The 13,030-nt window shown below is 37.0% G+C and overlaps 1 protein-coding gene across 1 annotated transcript in view; it reads right to left on the minus strand.

Annotated features, from left to right (window-relative positions):
* The window catches only part of CRIM1 (cysteine rich transmembrane BMP regulator 1), a 187,729-nt gene that overhangs the window by 65,229 nt on the left and 109,470 nt on the right, over positions 1-13,030 (minus strand). Inside the window, exon 5 of the mRNA XM_075708174.1 lies at positions 8,402-8,523. Within this exon, the coding sequence (XP_075564289.1) occupies positions 8,402-8,523 (122 nt within the window). The remainder of the gene's footprint in view (positions 1-8,401; positions 8,524-13,030) is intronic.

Below are 13,030 nucleotides of genomic sequence, written 5' to 3' on the forward strand. Positions count from 1 at the left end.
TTGACCTAAGCCTATACATCCAGTTATGAGACAAGGATTACTTTTGTTAGAACCATATGTAAGACTGCAGTCTTAAGACTCAGTCAAGCCAAAACAAGCACTAAGTGAAGAACTCTAGCTTTAGATAGTCGTAAAGTGGAAGCCTAATGAAAGAGTGAGCACCATGCTGTGGAATTGTAATGATACATTTCTTCCACCATGATATGCTGGAAGATTCTCTCAGTTCTCTTTTTTTTTAAAAAAAAAAAAGAAAAAAAGTGCTAATTTTATTGCCTTACTGAACTACATATGGCCAGCCACAAAGGAGTGAAAGAACATAAAGCTAACATTAAATAAATGCATCTTTTCCTAAAGGCCAGTAACCATTACTTCATTATTCTGGTAATACAGAGAATACTACAGGTAGAATGCTTCAAGTACCAAAGCTTCGCTGCGTGACAAAGTAATTTAAATTGACTGAACTTCATAGCACAAAGTGCTTAACCATATCCAAAACCCCAAATCTTTTTTCTGACAGAGATTACCGCAATGAAACTATGGGCATAAGACAGACACCCAGGCCCTGGATTCGTGAACATGAATTAGGTGCTGCCAGCTATCAGATAACCCAGTAATACAAGACCGATCCAGACCAAGCACAGACGTACAACTGCCCACCTGTGAAGGGAGCCAGGACAGAGAGGACGGTACCCAGAACAATACAGAGTTTATACTGGCTGTAGAAGGACAGATGATATCACATCTCTGCTCCTACATAAAGTTAAGCATGACTAAGAGACTGGACTTGATTTGGCATTAAGGTTCCTGCCACAGAGTTGAATGAGAAACAATTCTGGCACAAATTTAGCTCTACAGATCTCAGCCACAGTTTTTTGTTCTGGGCGCAGGAGCCCTAAAAGTCGGCATCGCAGCGAACGACACAGACTCACAGTACACAGACATAACCCATGCTTATTTCTTAAGACCTTTATCACCAATCTGAACCACTAAACAGACACAATCTGTTTTATCAAATGGGTTTTCTAAGGTATTTTGTCTTGTACTTTTAAATCTAATTAAATACAGTTCTATTGGCTGGACTAGCCCAAAATAAAACTTCTGTTATTGAGATTTCTGTACTTTCCCCATACTTGTGGTTTTCTTTGATTAGAGTCAAGGAACAGCTCAGAAACACATGCAAGTTTGGCAATCCATCCCTTATGAGGCAGCAGTTCTGCATATGGTTATGCCGCGTGCATGAGATGCTTCAGGCATTGGCTGTCTGTAGGCATTTCTTTGGGCACTTTCTTTTCTAGTATCAGAAATTCCAGCCCTCTCAAAGCGGAAGCGAGATTCAAAACAATTTTCTGTTGTTTAAAGGATTAAAATGTTCATGATTGCAGACGTTCCTTCAGCGCACAGAAGGATTTGCACCAGACTCTTGGAAGGAACTGGGGTAAGTGCTGTGAACTTTCAATTAAATGAAAGGGAAGGAAACTGATAAACTTGAGTCCTGTGTCCGTATAAACAAAATACAGAAAAGCTTTCCGTTTTTCAGAAGCTGCACTGAAGGGGGTTGAAGGATGGGTTTCACTGGAATTAGCCCATAACGATGTTAAAGGACAACACACTGTATGCTTTTGTTTCCTTGCAAATATATAAAAAGCTAGGTAGAAAAAAGAAAGTATTTCAGTTCTTACTCTTCAGGTTGTACTGCTTAGTGCAGTGTATTCCCTATTAACACAACTGCAGGACCATTCTGAAAGTCCTTTGGTCCTGCATCTTCTAAAAATGTCATCCAGAAACAGAGATATCAGAATTAAAACAAACCTGCAACTATTATTTGTAAATCAATGCAATTATTTATGCATGCATTTATACAATTATTTATACATACATGCACAGCTTACAGGAGAGAAACATTATTTTGTGACACCTGAGGTCTGTAAAAGATATTAAAAGACTCTCAAGACGCTGAAGAAAATCAAACTCAGAAGTTCACCTTTAAAACAAAATGGAAATAATCAGATTTTTACAGTAAAGTTTCTGGCAGAGAAAGTCCATATCATCACATTAGAAACCACTTTTATATTCAGCTGTCACAATCTATATACAGTGCTGACTTTCAACAACAGTCTTAAAATTTTCTGTCCACCTCAGCAGCAGATCCCAATCCAGTAATCTTTAGGCAGGTTCAGAAGACAGCTCTTGTGTAGGTTGATATACAAGTCTTTTTTACACAGAGCACACAAGACCATGAGGTGTTCCCCACAGAGACAGAAGACTTATTTCCAAGTCACCGTATCATGGAAAAGAGCAGGGAAAGATCCCCCAATAGAATCCGCTCTATCTAATACATCTCCGGCTTAATCTTTTCTTTAAAACCACTGCTAATGAAGAAACTGCAACCTGCCTATTAAACAATTCCATGGTTTTAACTACCGTTACTAAGCTCAAATCACAGCAAGAGTAATACAGGTTAGACAGAAACAGCAAACAAATAGCAAGGAAGTTTCCCAAGTTTACTTTTCCCATCTTTAAGGTGTATGTCCTACTGTTTTTTACCTTCCTCCAATGTGCACATTTGTTGCTAAGAGGACTCATCCTGGGTGTCCCTTCCTCAATCCTCTCTTACAGATAAAATGCACACATTTCTCTCAATTTTAATTTTTCTTCATCAGGTCATGCTTTTCGTGTTTTTTTGTTTCTGTGGCTTTCCTCTAGGCTATCCCCCTTTTGTTTATATCTCCCTTCTGGCAATTAAGCAGTGCTACTTATTAACATCCCACAGTAGGTTACAGCCCTACCACAGAAAACCACTAGGACAGCCAAGGGAGGAGCCGTGGCCACTGAGGGCTGTGGCTGTGCTCCAAAACCCCCAAACAGTGATAGATTTTCTTGATAAAATTGCCAAGCAATTCTTGGAAGCAAGCCACGTTGTTCATAACGGAGGAATGCGTTTAAATCCCAGTAGTCTCTGTCAGTCTATCACAAGAGAAAATAGATGTTGTGATCAGTTTAGCCCTAGGCATGTTACCAGGACACAAGCATCTGAAACAATCTCAGCACCACTAAAAGGTACTGGATAGGCCATCATTCTTTGCCAGTACATCTGTGATAAGCCTCTAGTGCATGAGAGAAGTTAAAAATTGCAGGAAAAAAGAATCGCCCAACCTGTAACACAAGGCTGTGGTTTGGCGTTACAACAGGTCTAACCATTTCTTCCATTCTTTGAGAAAAATATTTAATTCTAACCTTGTCCTCCAAACTGCTGGCAACCTTGTCCGAGTTTAAGCATCTAGAAATATCTGAGAGTCACAACATTAGTGAAGACAGTAGCTTACCAAGAAAATTCGCTTTGATAAAACACATCACTATTTTACCAAAGTAAACACTAGAAGTGTTTACTTTATTTTTTTTAACTTTGAAAACCAGACAGAACTGCACCATCTGGCATCTAATATTCTTTATATATGACATACCATCAGTTCCACAAAATCTATCTAGCATCTTGTTTTTCACTAATACAAATGAAAGAAGTGAGTTAGACTTTGTCCTCATGTTATTTAAAACTCAGTCTCTACTACCCACCCATTGACCAGCCCTCCCACTCATGGTGAACCACTGTAAAAGCTTTGAGTTTGGTTTGACATCCAGCTGTGGTACTGACAAGTGCTACCCCTCCTCTTTTAATTATCTACATTTTATTTATTTATATGCATGCATCTATAGACTGAATTTTTTTGCCAAGAGTTTTGGGTTGACTGGCCTTCAGTTTTCTGCATCTTCCTTTTCCTTCCTGTTTGAAATGTAACTGCTAATAACGACTTGCATTGTTTCAGATACTTTTCCCAATCTGACTACAGTGAGTATAATCCGGGTTCAGAGGACCTAAAACATTTGACTTGGTTTGACAGACTGACCTGCTTTTTCACTATACTAGACCAAATTCTCACACTGCTGTGGCTGGTGATTAAGCCATGATTTTCAAATACTGTTCAAATGTTCTGACTGAAAAAAAACCAAGAAAACCCAAAAACCAAAACCCCATCCCACAACTACTAAATCTCTCTACCTTTTTTGGCATCAGATTATCTTCCTTTAATATTAATCTTCCTTTTATTACCTACCAAACAATTTGTTATCTTTTGCTCCTCACAAGCTGCATTTTGCATCTTGTTATTTTTAAGCAGTTGTCTATCTGAAGTCCACCACAAAATCCTGTGGTTTTGGATGTCCAGAGAGAAATATGCAGTAATGTTTATTTAGGATTGGGACTATATTCAGTTCTCTGCTCTGGGACAGACTCTCTTACCTTGGTCAAATCTTTGTTTCTTAAGGGCACATGGAAAATAAGTTTAATGAAAGTGCAATGTGAGTTCTGTCTGGGTTAGTGCAATAAATAATGGGAACTCCGTGGTAATTAGCTGGTGTCTGTGAGGTGTTTCACTCGGACTCCATTCTTCCTTCTTTAGTGAAGATTTTCCTTGCTGACCTGATATAAATCCCTTCAGTACTCATTGATGCTCCCTTTAGAAACAGGTGATTCTTATTTCCCTTTAGAAGTAGTAGAATCACCTTTATAATTTTCCACACCATGAGCTTAATAATGGAACTGTAATTGCTGTGAGAAGTAAGTGCATCAACAGGTGGCAAGAAGTGTGATTAAGGAGGGATTTTAATCTCTCCTCCAATGCAGTACCACTTTATAGATATGCAAACGTGAAGAAAGCCAGGAGACACAGAGAAAAGAGACATGCCTCATTTATGTCAGTGGCATCTTCTCAAATGAGGAAAAAAAAATTACAGAAGCGATTATAAAACACAGGTTATATGTCACATCAAGTGAATGAGCTTGACGATTTAAGAGATCACTTCTATACCACCATGTGATCATCAGTACAGGCTGAAATAGCAGTATAGAAAGAGTCACAGCCTTCAGTCCCAGGGGAAGTTGTCATCCTTTCTTCCCTGGATCAATGCCAGTTATTTTCGTGCACACATCAAGTAGTGCCGTTCTCAATGAACAGGGCAACATAAGGCCACACCTCTCCTCCGGGGAAAAGGGATGTGATGTGGGGCTCCAGAGCCACTCCTGGCCAGGCTGGACTCTCAAATCACAGCTCACACATGGCTGCGGCAGAAAGCAGCCTGGTCCCCTCAACCTTGGACCACATGGACACATTAACAAGGACCACTCTCACACATGCAATTTACCATCTTTCACAAAGCAATCAGAGAACCTTTTAAAGTAGCGGCTGTATTCAAGTAAACTTACTGAGAAGTGGAAGCGCTGATTGACAGAAGTCAGAGACAGGAGTCAACAAGAGTTGCAATCTACGTACACTTACTTGTAATGGATGCCTTTATTTTAAGGTAACTCAAATGATCAGTATTATTCCTGACAGGTTTTTTTTTTTTTCCCTCTGACCCTCCTCCAAGAGAATGATTTAATTCTAACATTAAATAGATGTTATAACAGCAGGAAAACTATACTAATGTGACTGTGCACGTCCTTTTTATTCCATCCTCTTGCCTGTTTTCAGAGGTTTTCAAACACAGACATAACTAATGGAACTCGTTGGTAACACTGACTACACAACTTCCCCACTTGCCGTCTATAAACCCATTAACTTGCATTTGATTAAAACACACTCTTTAAAAAGACATCTAATCCTAATTGGAAAGGATGAAGGTAAGGAATTCAGCATCCTCCCGGCAGTTTGTGCCAACAGCTAACCACCCTCACTGCTGAGAACAGCATGTCCTAGATCTTACAGATTTGGCTCTTGTTACTTTGATGGCAATTTTTTTTAATGAAGTGAAGAAATTGATCTAAGCCTATCACTGTAAGATATTTCCTCCATCTGTTACTGATACCTACTATATCTCTTCTGCACTTGTTAGTATTTCAAGACCCTTCTGAAAACCAGAAATGGATATTATATTCAAGTATTAGTCTCATGAACAACAATCCCCCCCCTCTTCATTTTAAACTGACAGAAGTAATGGTAGGGGTCATAGATATAGATATATATCTATCTATCTCTTTTTTTTTTTTACCAGTTTGTCATTGTATTAAGCATTTATCTAGTAAGTTTTTGTCAGAATCAGTTTTCTAGGAATTTAGAAATTTTAGGTGTGGCTTGCAATATTCGTCCCTGATACAAGAACCACCTAACCATCCTAAAATGCACTTGAAAAACCCCAAATTATAAAGCAATGCAGATCAAGTTCTACGAGTATTCTGTCCTCTTTACAAATGATCTGCCATACTATCCAAATGTCACATACAGAACTCCTCATGAGTAGTTTCACAGTTGCTCCCAGCTTTTTGATAAAAATATTTATCATCTTCAGGCTTACAACTATTTTCTCTTTCCAAAATGAAGCATCATTAATAATTGCACCTGGAAGTTTCCACTTCTAAATATACTTAAAGCACTTTCAAGTCACATCATACAGCATTATTTTTTAAAATCTGATTGTAGCATTAAGTAGAATAGAAAAATGCCCTTTAAAAACAACAACAACAACAACAAAAAACCAAACCCACAAGTATTTAACTTTTCTGACCAGGTTTCTCAGATTTTTTTTTTTTTTAAAAAGGAACTTATTAAAAAAATTGATTTTCATACTTGCCTGTAATATTTTAATACTAATGTTTTAAAAACATAAACAAGACAAAATACTATCTCTTCCCACAAACCTTCGTTTTCCTCCAATCTGGCCTTTCTACTTCCCTCTCTGGCATCAACTTCCCTTCAAAACCTCCTATTTTTTCTTCCAATATATTCTGCCTTCATAGGCTACTAAGGTGATTAGGAATGGGACAGCCTGAGAGACAAAAAGAAATCCCAACCTAAAAGCAAGATGAACCTTTGGAGTGAGTTACAGTGAGCAATGAGGCGATGCACAGGGCAACAGTGCTAAGACAGTTCAAATTCACTGTTAACCATGAAAAATGAATATAACTCTTCCTTGGAAATAGGATATGAAAATGATTAAGGACAAAAAAAAGGGACAATTTAAACAGCTCCACCTAACACCTGATATGATACATAATGCAACAATTTTGATAGCAGTACCCACAAATTACTTGCGGACTGAAGAGAATCAGGAATGTTAGCCAGCTGGTTTGTACCTTTGAGACTGTTTTACACCAGCAAAGACATCGTATCAGAAATTGGCTTTGCATTTCTTGCTCAAAGTACTAAAGTAAATCCTGAATCAAACACTGCATTGAGGTGTGCCACACAGTTAAATCAAATTCAGAAACAATACTTTAACAGAATGACACAAATATGAAACAAAGGAAGATGAATATTACTTTCATATAACTGGCAGTAGATGAACAAAAATTAGGTAAGTTCATTTAATTCTACAGTTATCTACAATCTTATCCCAAATAGTGAAAGAATTAATCGGAAAGTGAAAGAATCTGTGATTCTTCCTAAGGCAAATTCTTTTATTCATATGAAAGAAGTTAATTTTCATATATAATGTCCCATTATAGGTACTAAGTATTATTTTTGAATCAGCATTTGACTATTTAAAATACTACTGCATGTAAATATCACAAACATTCTCCTGGGGAAATGTCTGTCTCTATGTATGTTTATATGCAATGAAGAATGTAAAATAAAAGCTGTTTCAAATATATGATACATGCACCACTAAACAAGATTAAATATTGCTGAATAAATAATAATTAGTAAATACTGCACCAACACATAACTTTTTATGCTCAGAAATTATCTGAGCATGCAACCTTTCAAGAGTATTTTTCCCCATCTACCAATAGTCAAATATCTAAGTCTCTTCCCAACTCACCATATATGCAGTTCTATATATATAGCATAGAGCAGTCCTGAGATACAGTCACTTGCATAATAAATTCATGGTTTTTAAACATTTTCTAAACATTTACATCAGGAAGCAAAGAATGCTAATCAGTCCATTCTTAAATTGACTTAAAATTTCCAAAGGTTGTTCATTTGTGTTAAAAATTACTTTGCAAATGTTTCTTAATGCGAACCCCATAGCCTGAACAGCATGCTTTTGTTTATGGCATTGTAACAAGCAGTTGCAGTGCTCAGCAAAAATTTCACTTCTAAAAGGACTCTAGTATTTGTTACTGGCAAAAGAGTGCCTGAAAAACATGCAGTGAGGGAGTCTTGCTAAAACTGTAATTCCCTGGATCACAGGGAAAAGTGCTTTAGAAATTTAAGAAACATGACAACTTACAAATGACACAGTTGCCCACTTAAGTATCTTCAGTAGAATTTCCAGTTCCCTCTTACTGAGCAAACATCAAGAAAATTATTTCTCTTAGATCTTCACAACATGGTAAAAATAACCAAATATCTCCCACAGACAGATAAAATCCCCCTCTCCAAGTGCAAGAGAAAGCGTCACGTACCGTTGACACATTCAAAGACATCACAGCACTTGCCAGGTGTTCCATCTCCACGCGAGACTATCTGGGGAATGGAGCCTGCCTCGCACATGGGGAAACCACATAAACCAGAAAGACACTCGCACCTGAAACCAAAGAACAGTAAGGAAAAACCCATAAATAAATGAAGCCATGTATAAGGGGAAAGAATAAGCAAGAGGAAAATGGAAAGCTAGAGCACAAATTCCAGTATTAGCATATTCATACCTTAGAATCACCTTTTAGTATAGTAACCCAACAACCAAGATAGCTTATCAACCTGAAGTTTGGTTTTTTTAACCATCGGAACTCTGCTGGTCAAGCAAACAAGAAGGTGGTACTGTGCAACACCAACACTTCTCTAGTACTGTATATAAAAAAGAGTTGAAAACTGTAGTTCCAGATTGTTTGAAAATTATTGTATTCTCCAGACTTGCAAAATTAGGCTTCTCCACCAATTCTCTCTGAAAAATTGAAACTGGTGAAACACCAATAGCTGTAACTGCACCCATTCATCAGAAGAGTGTTCTCTCATTAGGAAACCATATTATATCCAGTTTTATACAGGGAATAATTAAAGAGAAAGGAAGACCATGCAGAATCGTTAAATCTAAGCCAAATGAAAATAATTGCAGGTTGTCTTGGTTTTTGATGGTGCTGCCCTCAGTTTGTGGAGGGGCAACCAATTACATGAGATGCCAAATAATGCGGGAGACTAGGCATATTAAATACTGTGGCTAGTTCTAGAGATTGGATCATTCTAAAAAGAATATTTTCTCCATGTAAGTAGTATTTATTTGCTTATTTGAGAAAACAGCCTGAAGAACTGGAAGACATAAAATGTAGATAAACAATAGTTACGTTTGTTTCCAGATTCTTTGCTTTATGATTAACATAATAGTTTAAAAGTCAAACACTTAGGACTTTTGGTAAGTTTACATTTAACAGAGTTCTTGTCCCGAACAATGGGCAAATTACAGGGATAAGCAGCAATGATTCAATGAAATGCAAGGCAAAATGAACAAAGAGAAATATGCAAATATCATAGCTGAGAAACTTCATGGAACAGCACTTGATTTTTTTGTAAAAAAACCTTGTAGATTAATTTAGCATACTACAAATACATATTAATTTCAAAAGGAAAGATCCTGTAATTATGAGTTAAAGAAATGAAAATAAGAACTCTACTTGTTAATAACTATTTCAAATATTTTAAGTATTCCAAGACAACCCCCAAATTAAACCACCACCCATTAGTAAGAAGCATCATCAGCACTTAATGCATTTGCTTAATCTTTATGCTTAAAAAGCAAGAAGTTTGGTTCTCCTCTACCATGCATGTGTCTCTCATTGCCTAACAGCCATTTCATCTCAGACCAGGTCCAGTGAACAAGGAAGAGCCACCTCTCAACAGGCAGGGTTTTAACATCTCTCCCTTTAACCTCATCAGTGTTAGATAACCTTGTTATATTCTCCACTGTAAAGTATTACTCAAAGGGAAATTTGCAAGAAGAAAAACAAGTACAGTCAAGGAATCTCACAGAACCTGTATTCTACTATCTGAAAAGGATTCTTAAAATATTGCATTATAGCAGTGTGTTACTACAAAGAGATAAACGAGTCCCTGAAAAAACAGTATTAATTAGCTCACATTTCACAAATAACATTAAATGTCAAGATAAAGTGAAGCAATTTAACTCCATGTGCACATACGTATTACAGTATAGTGACAGTTTTAAAACAGGCATTTCAAGGATTTTTTTGATTGATAATATTGTGCTTACCATAACAGTAAAGGATAATGAACTAAACCAACAAAATAGTAAGAGTACAGAAATCAAAGTTTTATTTATTGCACCTTTGCTTTCGACATTTTCTTCTCAACCTATTTGTAAATACAAAAAAAAGGGGGGAATCTAATTATTTTCTTTACTGTATGCCCTCTGCCTTCAGAGATGTAGAAGTAAAAAAGCATTATGGCTTCTACTACATGGGATCAAAAAACCTGAAGGATTTGTGACAGCAGCTTCCCTTTAAGATGACTCGGCAAGTAATCTTACAGAATTCTGTACTAATAGCTCATCTTTTTTATTAGGCGGGGGTGGGGGGGGGTAGGGAAGAAAGAAGATGACCTCTAGCAATCAGCAAAAAAAGAAAACAATTAGCACTGTCAGGTTCAAGGAATTTGTACCTTAACCTATCTAGCAGACATAGCTTTGGAAGATGCTTTTCACTTGTGAGAAGAACGAAACACAGAAATAAGCACTTACTATTACTAAAGAAAAAAATCTCTTAAAACATACATAAAAAAAAAGTACAGACACAATCTAAAAGTGGTATTAAGATAAAAATACTAGGTTTCATTTCAATCACCCTATATTCAACATCCAGATAACCTCTGGGAAAACAGGTAGATCAAACTTCCTGAAAATTCACGTCTTCCACAGAGAAAATGGAACACGTGATGGAAATATAGTTGCGGACCTTGATTTTCCAAGTCTCATGAGCTGAAATTACCACTCTTAGTTTTATTGCCTTCACAATAAGCTTTTTCAGGTATGCCTATATCTTCTCTGTTCTTTACCTCACATTCATTATCATTGATGCTTTGAGTTGCAGAAGAATATTAAATGATTAGATTAATAACTTGTACTTTTCCCCTCTTATTTTCTTCCCAGTCAACTGCTTTAAAACAAAAACAACCACCAAAAAACCCCCACAAAACCAAACAACAAATAAATAGTAATCACCAGATTAAGTAACTTAAGATAGGACAATCTTCCTGAAGAAGGGCTGAAAAAAAAAGTTTAAAAGACTGGTGAGAGCCAATGTTCCTTTCTGCAGAAAAGACTCCCTCCCATTCAGCATAATCAAAGCTTTGCATACTCATTCACAGCGAAAGCAAGCAAAAACCCCATGATCCAAAATTTTATAAATTGACTTCCCATTTGGTTAAAAAATCATCCATGCATAGGAGAATGTCAAAGTAGCAAATGGTCTCAGATGGACTTTTAAATAGTCTGCATTCTTTTCAGCCAGCTCTGCTAGGAAAACCTTTGACCATCATCCAGGCTATTAGCATGGAAAACATTGTTTTGGAGACAGAAGTCTTTCAGGAAGAAACCCAAGGAATTCTGGTAGCTGAGCACAGCTGTCGCACTGCCAAAACGACAACATCTGGAAATTCGAAGTAAGTGATCCTATTCTCAAAAAGAGAGCAGAATTAGCTTTATAGTACTAGATTTTTCTGAAATGCCTTTTGGAGCAGAAGGACAGATGGAAGAGAAGTTGTAGTCCAGCTCTGTGCTCTGTCACAGGCAGCTATCCACCTGCAGGGTGTATCTTAGCCTTGGTATTGAGTATAAGGTTTGAAGAAGTTTAGCAGGCCAGATTGTGATAAGCCTGTTGATAGTGCCCACGGTACCTTCTCAAAGTAATTTCTATAAAATTTAGCAGTTCAAACTGCTGATCTGCAAGGCACAATGTTACTTCCAAGCTGCTCCCTCTATAACTGTAACTTGCCTAGACAGACACATACAGCAGAAGTTACTGCAACAAAACCTTCCCAGAGAGAAGGCAACTTTATACATTGCCTTCTCTCTTTACACAGCCTGCGGCGACACCACTGCAACATCACATAGCACAGTGGCATCCAAAATTTCCAAGATTAAAGGGAGGTCAGTACTTGAGGTACTGAGAAGCTGGTACTCCGTATCTGCCCCTCACACACCTTATTAGCAAAGTCTCTAAGGAATCATGTCTCTTGGGATGTTATACCACAACAGCACTCAAGCCAAGTCAAGAAGAACATGTCCTTTTAAAAAGAAAGAACAGTCCTGTAAGAGAGTGCAATGTCCCCTAACAAGAGGGCCCAGAAAAAAAAAAAAAAAAAAAAAGAAAAGAAAGAAGAAAAAAAAGAAAAAAGGAGAATCGGTCATGCAAGAGACTTCATGGATTGCAGCCTGAAAAGGTGGTGGGATGGCCTGGAAAGAACCAAGAACCCCAAGTAAGAAGTCAGCTGTACTGAAATTTTGAAAATACAGAATCAACCTGACTGGTGAAAAGAATTGTCTCCAGTTTTTCAGGTTAAAAAAAGAAGAGCAACAATAATCCTATAAATTTCAACAACTGAGCAAGGAAAACTTCAGTATATGAAGAACCAGAAACAATATGCTGTTCATTAACCAATGGTTTGCGTATTGAGGAAGGTAACTGCTTCAGTAATATAAACAGCCTGATTTTTAAGTTCTGAAAAATAGAACTAATTTCATTACTTTTTTTTTTCTTACGTTTGAGGGGTTTTTGTTTGTTTTAGGTTTTTTTTGCTTTTATATTATCATTTTCCTTTTTGTTTTATGTCACCAAAAGTGCAAAAAGGAAAGTAAGAGGGGAAAAAAAAAATCAGACTGAATACTTGTAAATGACAATTTTTATTTAAAATCTAGTTATCTTGGTTCATTTACTTCTGTTATTAAACAGATGAAAAGACAGAAGGGCTTGGTTAGCCTCAGAAAAGCTGTTTTGATGGTAGGATCAAAAGAGTTCTCCAGCCACAAGGCATAATGGCTATGAAAATAAGAACAGGCACCCTGGAAAAAAGATTTAGTACCAGTG

Source organism: Pelecanus crispus, chromosome 3, assembly GCF_030463565.1.
Source record: "Pelecanus crispus isolate bPelCri1 chromosome 3, bPelCri1.pri, whole genome shotgun sequence".
Taxonomy (NCBI): domain Eukaryota; kingdom Metazoa; phylum Chordata; class Aves; order Pelecaniformes; family Pelecanidae; genus Pelecanus; species Pelecanus crispus.